Source organism: Macrobrachium rosenbergii, chromosome 56 (genome assembly GCF_040412425.1).
Source record: "Macrobrachium rosenbergii isolate ZJJX-2024 chromosome 56, ASM4041242v1, whole genome shotgun sequence".
Lineage (NCBI taxonomy): Eukaryota > Metazoa > Arthropoda > Malacostraca > Decapoda > Palaemonidae > Macrobrachium > Macrobrachium rosenbergii.
This window is the reverse complement of record NC_089796.1, coordinates 45,957,899-45,976,658: the sequence shown is the minus strand read 5'-3', so window position 1 is coordinate 45,976,658 and position 18,760 is coordinate 45,957,899. Positions and strand designations below refer to the sequence as shown.

The window sequence follows — 18,760 nt, the reverse complement described above, 5'->3', positions numbered from 1 at the left end:
GGAAAAAGCTGACTATACAAATAAAATGCCAATTACTTTAAATGATCAAACTAAATTTACTGAAATTGGAGTACCTGAATTTTATATCATTGAGATAAAAGACAAAATAAATAGGTTCTTACGAACTTTAAGAAAAGAGAAAATCATCGATGAAAAGACATAAGATTTGTTCGTAACTGGATCATCAATGTGGAATTCTATATAAGATGCCCAAAATACAGAAGCCTAATATTCCTATGAGACCCATTTTGGCGTCTTACAATTCGCCTAATTATAAATTAGCTAAATTTTTGGTACCCTTACTAGAACCGCTAACAAAAAATAATTTTACTTTGACTAAGTCGTACCTTTTTAAACACAAAATTTTATCACGAGACTCAGGTTTATTAATGGCCAGTTTTGATGTGGAATCTCTGTTCACAAATGTCCCTGTAGGGGAAACTATTGACATCATAGTGTGCAAGTTATTTCCTGAACCGGATTCTATTTTTAACAATTTTAACCGGTCTCATTTAAAAACTTTTAGAATTAGCAGTGCGGGTCACTGCCTTTGTTTTTGATGGTAAGCTTTTTAAACAATCAGACGGTGTAGCCATGGGCTCTCCTTTGGGTCCGACATTGGCAAACATCTTCATGTCCTCCCTGGAGGAGCGCATGCTTGATGATTGCCCTCTCAGGTTTCACCCTATTTTTTTATGTAAGGTATGTTGACAACACATCTGCATTATTCAGAACAGACTCTGATATGGACTCCTTTTTAGCATACACTAATTTTCAACAAAACATTAAATTCATGGTGGAAAGAGAGGAAAACTGTCAACTACCTTTTTTAGATGTACTTGTAACAAGAGAGAATGGTTCTTTTAACACCTCTGTTTTTAGAAAGAAAAAATAGTTGCTCAAGATTGATTCCCATGGAATCTGTCCTCATCAGGAACAGCCAAACAAGCGGTATAGTCAACATGTTTATTCCAATGGGACGTTTCGGCTTTAACACACTAAGCCATTTTCGACCTAAAATAGAGGAAAACACCAAAACATAAAATTTTATACCAGTAAAATACAATTCAAAGAAAGGTCACACTCGAGAATAATTTTTTTATAAACGACGTTACCATAAAAAAACACATCACTCAGAAAAGAAAACATAGTGATTAAAACTAATACAATTCAGTGAATTACAATAGCCAATAAAATTAAGAAAAACAAACTCAAGACGAGAGAAATAAATGATGTCAAATAAAACACAGGACTAAGAAACATTAAAAAAACCACGAAAAGAAAAATGACACGATGGATAAATTAGCCCAAAGAGTGGAAAGCGAGAGCGGATAGAAAATCAGATTATAGATAACGGAAAGGAAGACTGATCTTGGTTGAGTTGTGGCTTAAGTTTGTCAATATATATAGATTCTAAAATCCTTAAATCAGACAATTTTAAGCAAGAATCTGCAGTTTTAAAATTCCTTATACTTAGTCTTGCCTGACTGCGTCTACTGCAGTGTTCACGGATGGAAGAAGACTGCTGCTTGATGCTAAGTCTCTCGCTACCTGTCCTGTCACTCATCCCTGCATGCTGGCAGTGTCTCGTTTTGAGCGCCTTTATGGAACTACCCAAATACCCCACTTGGCAGTTGGGGCATGTATAATGGTAAACAATACCAGAACGCCATAAATAAGGAAGTTTATCTTTGAAAGGTGATATGCTTTTTATTGTAAAATCACTGCTTTTCTGCAGCCAGCTACAACGAAGAGGGGAGTGAGCTTCCTAAATGACAAAGGAAGTGCGCTCTTAACTAATCCTGTTTTGGACAGGAAGCTGACCCTCTGCTTAAGTAAGTCTTTAAGGAGAAAGTCGCCGATAAATCTCTGTACTTTTTAGATATTCTTTGAAATAAATGGCTGTATATACATTCCTAGCACACACACACATTATACATTGTATTATATATATATATATATATATATATATATATATATATATATATATATATATATATATATATATATATATATATATATATATATATATATATATATATATATATATATATATATATATATATATATATATATATATATGTATGTATGTATGTATGTATGTATGTATATGTGCTGACACTAAGAAACCTATACACATTCACAGAATGTTTATACATTACAGTTGCACAGGAATAATAAAACAGCATAAATATATAGGCACCCAGTCTATTGCTACAAGTAATGCTAAAAGGACAACACCGGCATTTGCATATGGGACGTTGCGACTGGCCACAGAGCGTCGGTGCCAGATGTGGTTGAACGGTATATAAAAAGAGGCGCAGCGCCACCGTAAGTTAGATAAGGTTCAGCGACGCTCTCACGTTAGCCAGTCAGTCAGAGCCACTCAGCAGTTGTGTTTCGGCTTCCGCGCGACGTTGGTGTTCGTTTCATCTCTGATCTATCATGGTCCATGTGGACTGAAGAGAATGAACTCCCCCTCTGAGAAGGGGGTGACAGAAGTATTTTCGTTGGAATAAGTTCGAGTATAAACTTATCACAGAATACGGACTGTACTTTAGGCAGGAAGATAAGCTCTTTCATTGCTGTTGAAAACACGAAAAATCGCTGGCAGTTTTTCACAAGAACAAATTTAAGGAAATCCATTTAACATGTCTGAAATGGGATCTGCCACCGCCACCATTTACATCCCTGATAATAGGAAGCCAGCTAGGACGTCGTCTTATGCGGCCTTCCTCAACGAAAATAATTTCACCCTACTAAAAGGAAGCAAGCAAGGTAAGAAACGCAATTACATAACACGTGGGAAAGTTCTTGGTCTCAAAGCATACAATTAATCGTATTATCAAATGTAAACTCTTATTGTGTGTGCATGTATGTATGTATGTATATATATATATATATATACATATATATATATATATATATATATATATATATATATATATATATATATATATATATATATATATATATATATATATATATATATATATATATATATATATATATATATATATATATATATATATATATATATATATATATATTTTTTTTTTTTTTTGACATTATGATTTTTGCACTTGACTGGATACCTATGAAAATGAGACCGTCCGCACCCTTTGCCTGCCATCCTTTTCGCTGACATTTTGCCTTTATTTAATTTTAAATAGATTAGAGACACATCAAAACCTTACTGCCCTTCCCGATGTCGTATAAATGGAGTTTGTATCGAAGCTTAGATACATTTTTCATAGATTATTATGAAGGACCATGCATTTTCTATGATTTCTCACCATCCACTCTGGGAAATGTATTTTACTCAGGAGGATCTTTTAATAATAATAATAATAATAATAATAATAATAATAATAATAATAATAATAATAATAATAATAATAATAATACACATACACAACAAAACAGACTAACAGCCCAGGTTTACACATCATACGCTCTACTTACGTCACTTTCTACGATGACTCAAGTCGCGGGGACCTTCAACCTCACAGTTTTATGGCGGTCAGGTATCAGATGATAAATATATATTGAACAAGCATGTTATAACACACACATACACATAAAATTAAAAAAAAACACGCACACACACAGAGAGAGAGAGAGAGAGAGAGAGAGAGAGAGAGAGAGAATACTTACTATGGCCTGTAGTATGCTTGCATGAATGTAAACTCAGGTATACCGGTGACAAATTGCCGCCGCCCTTTTTCCCTCAAATATCACAGGCCAGTTATCGTGCGAGGTAGCCTATTCTTATTATTTATAGCCAGAGCCTTCCCCATTATCGCTTCAATTTTCCTCAACTGACGCAAAGACGCAGTCCCTAGGAAATTCCTCAGTTGTGATTGACTGTTCTAGACGGAATCGGCAGGCAAAGTGGAAAGTTCCAATTCTAGAATTCCTTCGAAGAAAATGACTTCTGAATCACAAAGTAATGCAGTCGGTTCATTTCTTTGTTATTCTGTGGTCATTCTGCACACATGGGAGCTATACTTTGAGGGCACTGGATTTTCAAGTTGAAGACCTGTTTTAGTTAGAGCAATAATAACAATAACGACAACTGAGAATCACGGAAGAGGAGAGTATTCGACACCAATATTTCTGATTTTATCGGTGACGTTGTCGTGACTCACTCGGACAACTGACCCTTTCAGATGGTTTGTCTGTCTACTTCTTCAAATGAAAAAGGAAAAAAAAACCCTGAATGAATACAATTTTTTTCTTTTCCTGAATGTTTTAAATGTTTTTCATAGATAGGACACTTCCCATTTCATTTTTGGCTACTTACACTTTTTTTTGAAATTTAAAAGTTGCCTTTTTACTGTCGCTTCCATTTTCCAGATTATTATGGCGAAACGGCCTACATTCGTACGATTATACAGTATATATAAATATTGCCCATTAGGACGTTAACATTTGAAAAATGAGAATCGGGACGGGTTAGAATTATAAACTGGACATGCTCTCTATAATACATGTGCACAAATAGTTTCCATTAAATAAAAATATAGAAAACTCCTTCATCGTGAATCACATATACATAGCGAAGTATGTAAGCTGCCAAAATAGGAACCTAGTCTAGAGTACTCTCATTTTTTTCAGTGAAACGAGACAAATACCGATAGAAGAATAATTCTATCCATTTTCTTTATAAATTAATTACCTGCCAAACCGAAGACATATTTCGTGAGCATCTGCTTCAAATAATTAGGCAGAAGACAAATCAATTTGGTGAACTCTTTGCGATTCATTTAAAATCCATGTTCATATGACCTGGAGAGGATAACATGTCTGTCCGCACCCGCGGATAATAACACATCACTGTCGTTCGAGGACTTCCTGACGGCGTTGTCACCAACATCGACATCATGGCTGGTCCAGACCTCATGAGGTGCAGTGCGTCCGTTGCAATGGAAGACCCTTGTTCCCTGAGGATCTGCTCTTTCGAAGCGTGCTCATGACGTTGGAGGCTTTTTGGCTTTTGCATTTGAATGTACGGTCGCGCACAATAACAAAAATAAGGTTGATTTAACTTTGCCATTTCATCCCCTGAAACAATGACCTATAACCTAGTATTCTTGAAGAGTACGTGACCTCCACCTATTGAATGAATTGTTTTGAATCCTCATGCAATTGCGCACACACACATTAAACCGAGTGAAGACGAGTGAATGGCAAAAAATACGAATAAAATGTCTCTACATCATAGAATAGAATAAGGAGGAAAAAATGAAAGCTGCTGATAGCATACACACATATACTTACACATACCGGTATATTTAAATTCTAAGCCACAAATAATCCATTCACATTGAATTTCCTTTACTTTGGGAATAATTTACACCCAGATGAATGATATATGATAATTGTGCTCCTACTCTGACCGAGATACGAAACTAAGCCTCTCTGAGCGAGAAACTTTGGTCCAAGACAGTGACTACATGCCTTCTGGTCAGGCCAGGAGCACTTTTCATCTGTAGTTGCCTGAGTGTCAAATAATTCCAAGGTCACGTGAACTCGGTATTTATGAATTATTTGTGGCTTAATATTTAAATGTATAAAACACGCACACACACACACACACACATATATATATATATATATATATATATATATATATATATATATATATATATATATATATATATATATATATATATATATATATATATATATATATATATATATATATATATATATATATATATATCTATATGGATTTTTATCACATCACCGTGACATTTTATATACAAACATTAAGGTACAAATGTCGTTTAATATCTTATTCGCGCTAATTCGAGTATATCATCGAAGGGAAATTAAAAGTGATAAATGGATTGGTGTGTAAGTGACTCCAACACTCGACAGTACGAACCAACGACTTCCAGTCAACGTCCAGAAACATTCGGCCATCAAGAGGGGATAATCACTCCCGAAGTAGCGCGAATTCGATACTAACCGACACACACACACACACACACATTCTGGTCATATTTCTCAGATTATGTGTAAAAACAATAGCTTGATGCGCCTTCTCGAACTATTTCTATCAGTCTTCGTTAGCGCATGCGTCTTAGTTTAAAGATTTAGTCCTTGATTGGAAAAGCCTATCTACTAGCAGCAGTTATCCTTTCAGTCGCCTCTTATGACACGCGGGACTACGGAGGTAGTCTTCTGAGAAGACACCCACGAGATGGACATCACACTTTCCCGTTAACCATCATAAATTGACCCCAATCACTCTCTCAAAGATAATTTCATCTTGTGGAGAGTCCGCGCCTTCTGTAGGAATTCTGCCCAGATAAAACAGCCATCTTAACCCTAACAGAAATCACGGCAAAAAGCTATTCCATATTTTCAAGATAAATATTCCAAAACTGAAATCCACTTGAGAGAGAGAGAGAGAGAGAGAGAGAGAGAGAGAGAGAGAGAGAGAGAGGTACTTAGGAAGGAAATAGAGGACTAAAGATCCCACCTTGGAAGTAAGAGATATTGTTTAGAATTCAGTCCGACGACGACAGGGAGCCTCTCTCTTTTTCCTCTCAGGTCACAAACAATGAAGTCCCCGACAGAGGATGAAAATCTTATCTACCCGCAATGTGAAATACAGCAGCCAAAACATCCAAGTGTTTAAACCTTCTTTTCCTCAACCTGTAACCTGTCAATTCGAGATTGTGGCACTCTTTGTCCACGTAAGGAGGAAAAATTCCTCCTGTTAGTAATGTATTGGTAAAATATTTCTCAACTCGTGGATGACCTATCAGAAACAAACATTTTCCAGTCATATGAATGATTGAAATTTGATAGATATGAAGCGTATTTAAGTGACAAATAGGAGCAAGCCTTCCTGAAAGCTTTTAAATCGTTAGGTTAGCAAGACGAAGAAAAAAACCAGAAATCGGAGAACAAATATATTTAGAAATTCAAACAGTTTCGGAGCGTCATGCTCCTTCTCCAGTGTGGCGGCATTAAAACCAAACTAAAGAAGGAGCATGACGCCCCGAAACTGTCTGTGCCTCTAGACATATTTGTTCTCCAATTTGTGTTTTTTTTTTCTTCAAGTTCCAAAGGTCGATGCTGATCTGTTATTATCAACCAGGTAGATGAATTCAGTCATTTAAAAGGAATTACTTTAAGTCGCTGTTTGTGCCATGGGCTGTTTGTAAAGATGGTTACGATAGTGAAAAACTAATATCCAATTAGTCATACCAACCACTCACTCTGGCAGTTGGTTAAAAACACGCATACACACAAACAAACACTGTATATATATATATATATATATATATATATATATATATATATATATATATTATATATATATATATATATATATATATATATATATATATATATATATATATATATCTATATATATATATATATATATATATATATATATATATATATATATATATATATATATATATATATATATATATATATATATATATATATATATATATATATATATATATATATATATTGTCAAGAAGTGTTCCAAGTACCTGATTATTGCACTAATACTCATAGAATTCACACATTTACCTCGCTGCAGCTCTCATAACAATGGAAAAAAAATACGACTGATTACTCTAAAGGCAACAGTGATCCCTTAAAAAAACTTATCAACCATGTGAAGTATCAAAATATCAAAACAATTGTGAGGTATTATTATCTAAACAAGAAATATACTAAAGCAAAAAGGAATCACTCCATTACTGTAACTATCTCTCCAAGTTTGAATCACTTCAGCAAAACTAAAGGAACAAAACATCTATCTGTTTTATTTTCAAAAATTATTCTTACCGCTGGTGGCTAATAAATGAAACACTATTGTAAAAACTTTAAATACAAAAATTTATTTTTAATTCAAAATTAACAAATCAAAATTCACAATTTTATGCTGAATAAAAATTACTATTACTTGGAATGAAAATTCACAGTTGTAATTAATGTTTGAATTTAGATGAGAAACAAAATCAGATCATCAAATATGTGAAACAAAATTAATTAATCAAAAGTTAAACCACTAAGAAACACTTAAGAAAACTAAGCAAACAATTTTCAAATACAAGAGCATACAAAAATACACAACAGTGAAATGTGTAAAAATGAAATAAATTCACCAAAGCTCTTACTTAATTGACTGGTCTAAGAAACACACATCAATGTAAACAACACTCACTAAATTCCAACTCACTTTGAATAACATGTGTTAATTTCAAAAATAAGCTTTTAACCCTGGTTAAAGTGGTAAAATTCACTGTACGTTACACAAGCTTGTGAAAGCCTTCACAGGATTACCCCAAATGCAGCTGCTTGAGATTCACTAAACACACTTTTCTGATAGGCACCGTTACTGGGAAAACACTAATTACTACGGCTATCAGATCTCAAAAGCTAAGATTAATATCAGTGACCACAATAAATTTACTTTAGGTTACAAACTTCTCTTTCTTGAAGAGAGAGAGAGAGAGAGAGAGAGAGAGAGAGAGAGAGAGAGAGAGAGAGAGAGAGAGAGAGAGAGAGAGAGAGAGAGAACCACCACAAAAGGTCTCTAGAGTAAGAATGAATATTATTTTTAGGTTTCCAATTAGAAGCAAACCCCCTATAGAAAGACGTTATCTCAAACATTTTAGGAACGAGATTCATGGAACACACTAATACGTTTTGGGACCGAGACACAAAAACATTCTGGACTTCCGGTCACATGAGATGCTCAAAACAACACGTGGTCAGAGCAATGGAATTCTAAACATGAGGCAATTGCCATGCATGTGCTTTTGCTCCCAGTAATTCTCAAAAAGGCGTTCGTGACTTTAAAGCAAAACGTTTTGGACGAGATCCCAACGCGATCGACACAACATGCACCTGGCTAATTATATGATTGACATATTTATAAAAGAGATGAAGAGGCCGGGTCCTTCCTTGCCTGAACTGTCAATGCACTTATCTCTCGTGATGACAATTCGAGAGCACATGGTCTGGTCTGACTTAATCTCCTCTCTCTATTACGTTATTATTAAGAAACATTAATTTTAAATTACTCAGTCAAGTCATCTAAATCATTAATGTTTGTGAGATCTGACATTACAAGGACATTTTTGCATAACTATTATTAATATACAGAATACGCTACACAATATCTCTTGTATATAAAACAAAAATCATAAAACAATTACAAAGCATATCATAATATTCTGGAAAAATCATACTTTATACACTTTACGAGAGAATATCATGAGATCATATATATATATATATATATATATATATATATATATATATATATATATATATATATATATATATATATATATATATATATATATATATATATATATATATATATATATATATATATATATATTGGTAATAATTTATCTGAAATTTTGCCCTTCAATACGAGAGACCGTGATTAAACAACACGCTTAGGGTCAGGTGTCACTAGAAACAATCTTGACACGCCTTACAAGAGAGTCCACGTCAAGAGGAAAAGAAGCATTCCTGTTGTATTCTGAGAGACGAACTGTGTCAATTGCTATTGTAAAGCAAAAGACAAGGACAGTAAGGTTTACATTTCATTTCCAAAGTGCTTCGCTGTTTCCGTCAATCTAGACTCGCCGATGTTTGTAGTTGCCATGACAATGGCGCTCTTACGTTCTGTTGGTAGACCTTGTATGTCTCTAGAATATCCATTTATTCCAGCAAAAACCTTCGCGTAGAAACTCGCGGAATGTTGCTGGAAGTCCTGTTTAGCTCCTCTTCGGCAATTCTTATTTTCCTTTTCATTCAGTTTTTAAAAGTATGATAAGAATTTCTCTTGTTTCTTTTTGAACGTAATATTTAATTACGCTTCTTGTACTAACAACTTTCCTTGCCTGCTTCTTCATCTTTTTCAAGTTTTCATTGAAGGCACTGACCGCTTTGCCTGTATCGATTTTTCAATTGAATCGAATACAGAATTTAGGCCAAAGGTCATTCAGCGGTGAAACACAAATTGGCAGTAGAAGGTTTGAAGGTGCAACAAGAGGAAAACCTCGCAGTTGCATGAATCAATTGTTAGGAGAGGCTGGAAAGTAAGATGGAAGAAAGAATATGAAAGTATGAAAGGAGGTGCAGTAAAAGGAATGAAAAAGGTTGCAGCTAGGCGCCGAAGGCAAGCTGCAAAGAACCTCAAGTAACGCCTACACCGGGTGAGGTGCACTGACGGCACGGGCATATCGCTTTTGAGCAGCGTGAACAGGCGCAGGGCGCAGGCTCACCTTTCAGTATTCGTGTACAGCGTGTAGAGAAGGACCGCCCTTAATGTAAATTGCTTTACCATTTCATCACAACAGTCATTAAATGTACAAACAATAATTTGAAAATGTATGAAGCAAATATGTAGTGATTTATAATTAATAAAGCCATATTTTTTAATCTATTTGAATTGTAAAATCCACGGATAAGGAATGTTTCCATCTACACAATAGGTTATAAAAATTATTATTCCCATCTTAACTATGCTCTACTTATTGACAAAGCAATGATCACGCTCCTACTGAAAACATTGACTACTGTTTTCCACAAGTTTCTTTGCACCCTCACGATACCATTCAGACAAAACACTGACGCAGAGATTAGCTGCAGCATGTTCAGGCATTCACAACTGCTACTAAACCTCAGGAAAAAGAATCCCATCATTAATCGTTTGCCGTAGGATACCGGTAATTAGTTCTCTACGCTGAGTTCTTCATTTAGCCAGTAAGTGAACTTGGAGAGGAGGCCCCCAACAGAACTGACCTGATCATTTCGGCCTGGACTTTTCAGCATTCTCAATAAATGAATGACCTGCCACAGTTTCTTTGGATAAAAGGCAAGCGGTGTGTTGCACACGTAGCTATTTTCAAAGGGTAGCCGATGATGCTTCATTGATAATTGTATGTTGGCGCCACAATAACAGCGGTTATTGCTGCTAACACAGCCGACGAAATCACGTTACGTGGTCTATATTACTATCTCTCGCGAGTCATTGTTTTTCTCAAATATCTTTCAAACTAATTATTTGAATAATTAGTTTGAAAGATATTTGAGAAAAACGATGACTGGCGGTGCCTGGAATGGATAGTAGGTTCTTTCAAGATCAATATGCTACATTCTGGCCCCAGAAGGTGTAGAATTTATCCTTTAATGCTCATTGTACTCACCAAACATTAATGTTTAACTGTTAATACTTTCTTACCCAAACATAAATATAGTTTCCCTCCCCTCTGTCGATCACACGCAGTCGCTAAATGAAGAAGCATTGCGTTTTCGAGTAAGTAAGGGAATGTAAGCGGAGAGGCCCTGTGCTACACGTCTTGGTGGTATTACTGTGAGATTTACAACGCTGGTTCCATGATCTCCCAGAAGAGTTTTAGTACAGTAAGTTTTACTGCAGTATATGCATACGTTTATATGTACAGTGTACGCATGCGTGAGTAGTGTTAATACTTATATAACACTTATGACCATTTAGAATCTAATAAAGTATAGATGTAAGAAAACCTCCATTAGGATAATAATGGTCAAAATATAAAAAAAAATAATTGTGCTTGTAAGAATGAAAGTCAACCAGACTAAAATCTTGGTAATATACATTCAAGAAATAATATCAATAAAACATTAATGTTGCAATTGAAATATACTAATAATGACTTTTGCTCTTCAAGAAGACACCAAAAATTGGTTTAAAATGTTACCTGATATTGCACTGACATTAGAGAGTTTGAGCTGAATAAAAATGCAAGGGTTGCCAAAGGAATAAGGGTGGCAGGCTGTACGTCTTTGTTAATGCCGACTAGACTTTAAACGAAGCAATAATAATAATAATAATAATAATAATAATAATAATAATAATAATAATAATAATAATAATAATAATAAAATATTGGTGAACCACTCAAATGGTTTGACAACCCAACTTTGGCTTACACCGAAGGGTTAGGAACCATTGTTCTTATTCGGGTCCTGTCTGGTGAGGGGCCGAAATTGATTAAAACGCATAAAAACACGTTTGTTGGGAGAACGAACTGACTGTGGCATCGCGTCAACTCATTAACACTGATAATAATAATCTCGTTTAAAATTCCTGGTCTGTATCCATAAAAGATAGTAATGTATTTATATCTAAAGGTATCTTATCTAACCCGATTTGATCTGAAGACATTTCCCAAGAAGTCAGAGCACCTCTGGCCTCTCTGTGCTCCTTCACTGGAGCCGCAACAAAGGGCATCGACCAGCCCTCTACCCGGTAGGGAAGGGGAAGGGAGCGCCACTGAAAATCAATGCAGTCAAGAAATTGCAGGAGCCAGTTATTTCAACTTCTGTAATTATTGTGGTTCTGGGGAATTCCCCGATTATGCCACTAATGAAATCTCGGAGCAAAATGAAAGGCTAGTGGAGAAATCCAAGTGACGCTTCCCACACCTTGATTAACAGGCCGTGGGATGAAATAGGGACACCTTCCGAATTCCAGAGGCGTTTGTATTTACAGAGGTAAAGGCGGCAAACACTTCCACCTCTTTGCGGCTGTGTTATCTCCTTAATCCAATGTACATCGGGACTAAGTAGTACACAGTGGCATGAAAAGACGAATGCAGGTAAAGACGTCACAGGAAAAAAAGTCACAGGAAAAAAAGTCACAGGAAAAAATTCACAGGAAAAAAGTCACAATAATCTTTCCTTGATAGTGACCGCCAAGGGTTTTGACCCTGTATGTATCCACCTTTGCGGCGTGCTTAGTACAAGCCCGTTGGGGATTACTGTAAAAACATAAACAAGAGACTGTAAATATCATAAAGATAATGACCCCCAAGAAATATTGTGAATTTTTCCCTTGTGACTACTGTATATTACCGGCCACCATAAATTAATGAGACTTTTTTTCCTAGCCAAAACTGACTTTTTTTTCCTGTGACTTTATTACCAGTCACCGAAAAGACTATGCCTTATTGTTAATCTTTGAGCCACGTACAAGTCATGAAATGAATCTACTCTAGCATTTCTTGGCATTTTCTTTATTCTACTTTGAGGCACAGGTGCCATACACTCATCTTTAGAGTCTCCACCTGAAGGAGACGAAGATGACTTTGTGTTAAGGGCCCCATAGACGACAGGACCGGCGATCAGGTTCCGTTCTAACTCCGGTATCCGCGTTGCCCTCAGACGTTCAGATTTACCGCAGTTTGCTGAAACTTGGTAGAGTGAGAGCATGGCCGCTCCGCTCAGTGATGACGCTATAGACTGCGCTCTTGGAGCAGTCGCTGGGGGCACATTTTGCGGCTGAAATTGGAAAACCCCAGCGAAAAAGGAGAACCTGGATTAAACTCTGGTTGATTATTATTATTATTATTAAGAAGAAGAAGAGAAATCAATTATCTCACGATTGTCTATTTAATGAATTGAAACTTGAACCTGGTGACAGGTTCAATTACCCGAGAATCGACGAGCAGACCTACATGGAATTACTATATATGGGCTCCCCTCTTAAAAAAAAAAAAACACACACACACTTGTATGAGACAACCAATATATCACTGCACAAGAGTTTGTTGGCCACACTTCGTTTCCTCGCCACAGGTCGTTCCTTGGGCACATAATCTCAGAGACATGTAAAGCAATTATTCAAGTATGTCAACAAGAGCTTATGAAGGTAAAAACGTAACTACTGTAAGTTGCATGCACAGCATTTCTTTGTAGATCTGGTGGCATATAGTCCGCTAAAGACTAGGTCTTTAAATCTACTTTTCTTTAACAAAGTAAGAATACAATTATCAACTTTTTTGTATACAAAATTTTTTAATTTATTCAAGGAAAATTGAAATATTATTGACAACATTATCATAAAATTCTGTTTCATGTAAGAAAAATAACAACGTAATTTAAGCACTAGTACTAATACACACAAATATATATATATATATATATATATATATATATATATATATATATATATATATATATATATATATATATATATATATATATATATTCGATACAGGAAAGCGAAATGAGGGTCTTGATAAGTTAGTTGAAAATATATATATATATATATAAAATATATATATATATATATATATATATATATATATATATATATATATATATATATATATATTTACCAAGACCCTCATTTAGCTTTCCTGTATCGGAATAATCCTTGCACTTCATTAATACTCCACAGACAAGGATATTGCCTATGAAGTTCAACAAACGCCTCCCAGAACTCCTTTTCCGCCGACGTAACTGTTATACGTCCCTCAGCTCTTCCTTGGGCGAGTCGGTAGGGTTGTGGCCTTGCACTCGCTAGGCCCGAGTTCGACTCTCCGGCCGGCTAATGAAGAGTTAGAGGAATTTATTTCTGGTGATAGAAATTCATTTCTCGCTATAATGTGGTTCGGATTCCACAATAAGCTGTAGGTCCCGTTGCTAAGTAACCAATTGGTTCTTAGCCACGTTAAATAAGTCTAATCCTTCCGGCCAGCCCTAGGAGAGCTGTTAATCAGCTCAGTGGTCTGGTCAAACTAAGGTACATTTAACTTTTTATGCGTCCCTTTCAGTTTCTAATTGAAACTGAAGTAAATCCTGAGATTACGCTACAGACGTGGAGGCTTCCGGCCACCTGAACTAAAACGGAAGCCACGACCCTGGCAACGGCAGGTTGCGAGCTGGTCGGAGAGGCCGACGGACTCCTCCCACTTTTGGTTGGAAGAGAACACCATTGACAGTGAGGTTTACTTGCGGTTCAGACGACATGATCAGGCGATTATATCGACTATGGGCCCCTTTAGATTTCCCTTAGTCTAATCATATTCAGTATTAATATAAACAGACGCTGTCATCTAAACAGTAAAAGTCTAAGCCAAGTAGGTCATTCAGAATTCTTGCTCTAACTGTTATCAGCAGCGAGGGGGCTGATGCGGTACCTGACAGAAATCACAACAAAACTAGTTGGGTTTTATTCGGCCTGTGTATCTTCGAAGCGCTTATCTGCATCGTCTTGGGTGTTCTAACAGATAACGTTCGTCGACGACAACTGATAAAAATACTGGTTTCATTTTACGATACTGCAGGGAACATGATTGTACAGTAATGCCAAAGGCTGTCATGATAAAGTAGGCAGGTATTTATTGTGTCTCCTAAAATTGTTGTTTTTCCTCAGTCAACAACATTAACCCTTTAAAATAAAACTCGCCCAGAGGGAGAACAGCCTTTAATTAACGCACATTTTTACTTCCCGTCAGTACTTCTACGCATGCTATGAAACTTTCGGTGCAAGCGCGCACACACAAGCACACAAATCCTCGTCCTGCAGTATTCCAGAGTGATCTCGTCTCCAACCGCATTCCATGAAAAATATATATCTACATAAAAAATTATTTGTATAAAAATACACTTCTGAGAATCTTGCAAAGCTCGACGGAAATTCCATGAATCTTACGACGAAAAATTCATGCATGTGAGGCCTTGGTTTTCCGGCAATGGCCGAGAAATCGGCAAAAAAGAGAAAAGATCAAAATAAAAATGCCAAGTCGTCTACAGAGCGTAAACAATTACACAAACCTATTTATGAAAGTACAGGGAGGATATAACATAGGCATAGGGTAAGTACAAGGATATATCTTTTGAGGGATAACTGATCACTGACGATTGTTATCGTGTGTGTGTGTGTGACGTTCTCTTCCCTTTCTTCACCCCAGCTGCTACTCATAACACTCGATTAGCATCCAGGTACTCGATGCTTAGGGCAACAAAGGCGTAACATTCGTTGTAAAGTGAGCTGATAGCGCTATCACAAGGAGAGAGAGAGAGAGAGAGAGAGAGAGAGAGAGAGAGAGAGAGAGAGAGAGAGAGAGAGAGAGATTCATTGAAAATTGTAGGCATTAGGCATATCACAAACAATGGCATAATACTCGTACATTTCAAAGAAAAACCAAAAAAAGTGCTATGTGCTTTTGGCAATGGTTTCAACCGGCAATGCTTTCCCTAACCCGGAACTCCATTCACACGCACAATTCACACAGCAGCGTCTCAGGTAGACTGAATGAATCACTGAATAGCAGGTTACGAAGTCTCTCGTCTCATTCAGTACAAGGCCGCAATCATTTGCCATTCTCAGTCAGTTATTCTTCTTCTTAGAGAGAGAGAGAGAGAGAGAGAGAGAGAGAGAGAGAGAGAGAGAGAGACATTTTTAAAAGGCGCAAAATATCAGAGATTCACAGTAGTGTTTTTATCAGACTGAGAAAGGACCCAATGGTTAGTGGCATAGGAAAATCATGAGTAAAGGAGAGTGAAACAAAACCCAAGAGCTCTCTATACGGAGAAAAGGTTTGTCTCGAGTACTGCAATTAGGCTACACGTCCAAGTTTTTCAGCGCTTCGAGTGACAGATGAAGGATTCGCTTAATCAAAGCTGACGCGTAAAACCCCCACGCGTCTTCCAGTTACAAAGGCGGAAGAGTAGCTCTTCAAATGGACTCATCCATCACGTCAGAAAAAAAGATCCAGTTGCCAAGACATCAGATTTCAGGAGGGAGACTCCGGTTTGTTTTTGTCCGAAAATCTCTTCATTGTCACGTATGGTCTTTTTAGGACGAATACAAGTGACCGCGATTATCATCATCACCAGCAATTTCATTGACAATAAATCCACCTCAGACCCCTTCCGAAAATATTTAGCGAGAAATTATTAATGATGAGTAACACACTCGTGTTCCTGGAGAACATAACAGTTACCAAAAATCATGAATCCATCCATGGTCTTTCCTATACAGAAAAAGCAGCCTTTGACGGAAATTCAAATCTTTGAAAATGAGGTGATGACGTAAGATCCTAAAAAGCAAAATGATTTTCTCTCTCTTGAGACCCAGTGCGCAATCTCAAGGGAGAGAGACCTCACACTGCGCCCTTCCTCCCATAATTTGGAAAGTAGGATTCTTCCGCAAGCCACAGCGTCAGTCAAATGCTTATTTTCCAAAGATTGAAGTGCAACCTTGGGCTAAGTATTATATACTTTTCTGAAGCGTCACGCAATAACTTCAAAGTTCTCTCCAATTAATGGCTCAGGCAAAGAAAAGAGTATTATTTTAATTATAAAACTCACGAATATGTCGCATGCACGAAGTATTAACATTCTCGGTGAATATTCAAAAGTGCTGAATGAAGCAAGAATTCAACTCGGTTAACATTCTACGCTTTCAAACAGCGGAACAAAATTGTCTTTCAACCCAAAGTGCGCGAATGACGTATCGACCAACTGACTTCGACTTTAAAATTCCTTGTCTTTTTGTCACTCATTACTAAGAACACACGACAAAAAGACTAAACTTCACCTTGAATGCAATTGCATCTAGAATAACATTCGCCATAACTCGGCAGTTCAGTGATACAACGATTTTTACCCAAAGGCAGTGGCGAGAGAAAGGAAACACATCTGACTCAACAAAGTCAGAGAAATATTTTAGGGGATTTACAGTAATACTGCGAATGAACACTGCTCCCATTTCATGTGGCTCTAAGGAAAACCATAGAACTTCGGGAGCGAGGAGGGATTTCATCGTCCGAAGACAGAACGGACAGGGAGAAACAAACAGAGCGCGGCAGGCAATATCTGAAAAAAGTATTTCAAGACAGACTGAGTTAGATCAGTAAGCCAGTTAAGCATAATACTGCCTCCGTAAACAAATGGTCTGCAACATGCAAACTTTGCCAGAAAACTGACGACACTCACCTTAGGTGTAGTTGATTCTTTAACAACAAAGGAACTGATGTATATGCAAGGTAGCACAACAGTTCTCTTAAGATGCATCACCAAGGTCTATAAGGAAATGGAGGCCATGTGATGAATAGCATTAATTTTTAATAACTGGTTATTTTACCACTCCATTACCTCGTGCTTCTCGGTTCAGTTTCTTTTGTTTTTTAACACGAGCACCTCTTCTCTGTGAACTGCCTCCCGTGAATGGCCTTACGCTGAATACCAAAAATAACACTTTTGAATTATGAATAGCGGCGTCAGCATTTTCGTCACCAAGAGTACCTTAACTGTAGTTCATTTTAAATACTCTCTCTAAACATCTCAGAATATATGAGTCACAAGTCTTCCCACTGATAGAGGCCATCCTTTCAGAAAACCAAATGAAATATATGAGCAGATCATCTTACTCGCTCACGCCACCGGCTCTCAGGTCTCATTGCGATATACGCATGCTCATGCTGCAGACAGCGGGTCCCTCTACATCCGTGCATAAATCAGTCCGAGAAGAGCTAATATTATACTCACGGATCTTACAAATTTCACAGTTGTATATTCCAGCGTCCCTGAGTTAAATAAATTAATCAAGTATAGAGTGTGGAGCAGGGGAATATCCAAAGGCAGCCTCAAACGGCGACTTGCAATACATTAAAAGGATATTGCAGATCTCTCTATACCTACTTCACGTTGGTACTACGTTCAATGAGCCCTTGCAGGTTTTGGGATTAAAAAGGTATCTTTTAAAGTGTTTTCATTACTTCCGTTAACACGTACTGGTAGGTACACTCTGGTGCCTTTTCTTTTCTTAATCTTATTTACAGTTTTCAAGTTTAATTGTCATGTAATTACTGATGCAATTAATCCATTCAGTTCCAAATCTTTTTCCTCTTCCTTTTCCTTATAAACATTCGAGTCAAAAATTGTTCTCGGTGCAAGTTCAGGGGCTTTTGGCTTCTTTTGTTCA

General features: G+C 36.7%; 1 protein-coding gene across 1 annotated transcript in view; it reads left to right on the top strand.

Moving 5' to 3' along the window:
• The first annotated feature begins 2,333 nt into the window (after positions 1 to 2,333).
• Positions 2,334 to 18,760, top strand: part of LOC136836428 (uncharacterized) — a 68,964-nt gene continuing 52,537 nt past the window's right edge. The window contains exon 1 of the mRNA XM_067100657.1: positions 2,334 to 2,778. Coding sequence (XP_066956758.1) covers positions 2,652 to 2,778 — 127 coding nt within the window. The 5' untranslated portion in view covers positions 2,334 to 2,651. The remainder of the gene's footprint in view (positions 2,779 to 18,760) is intronic.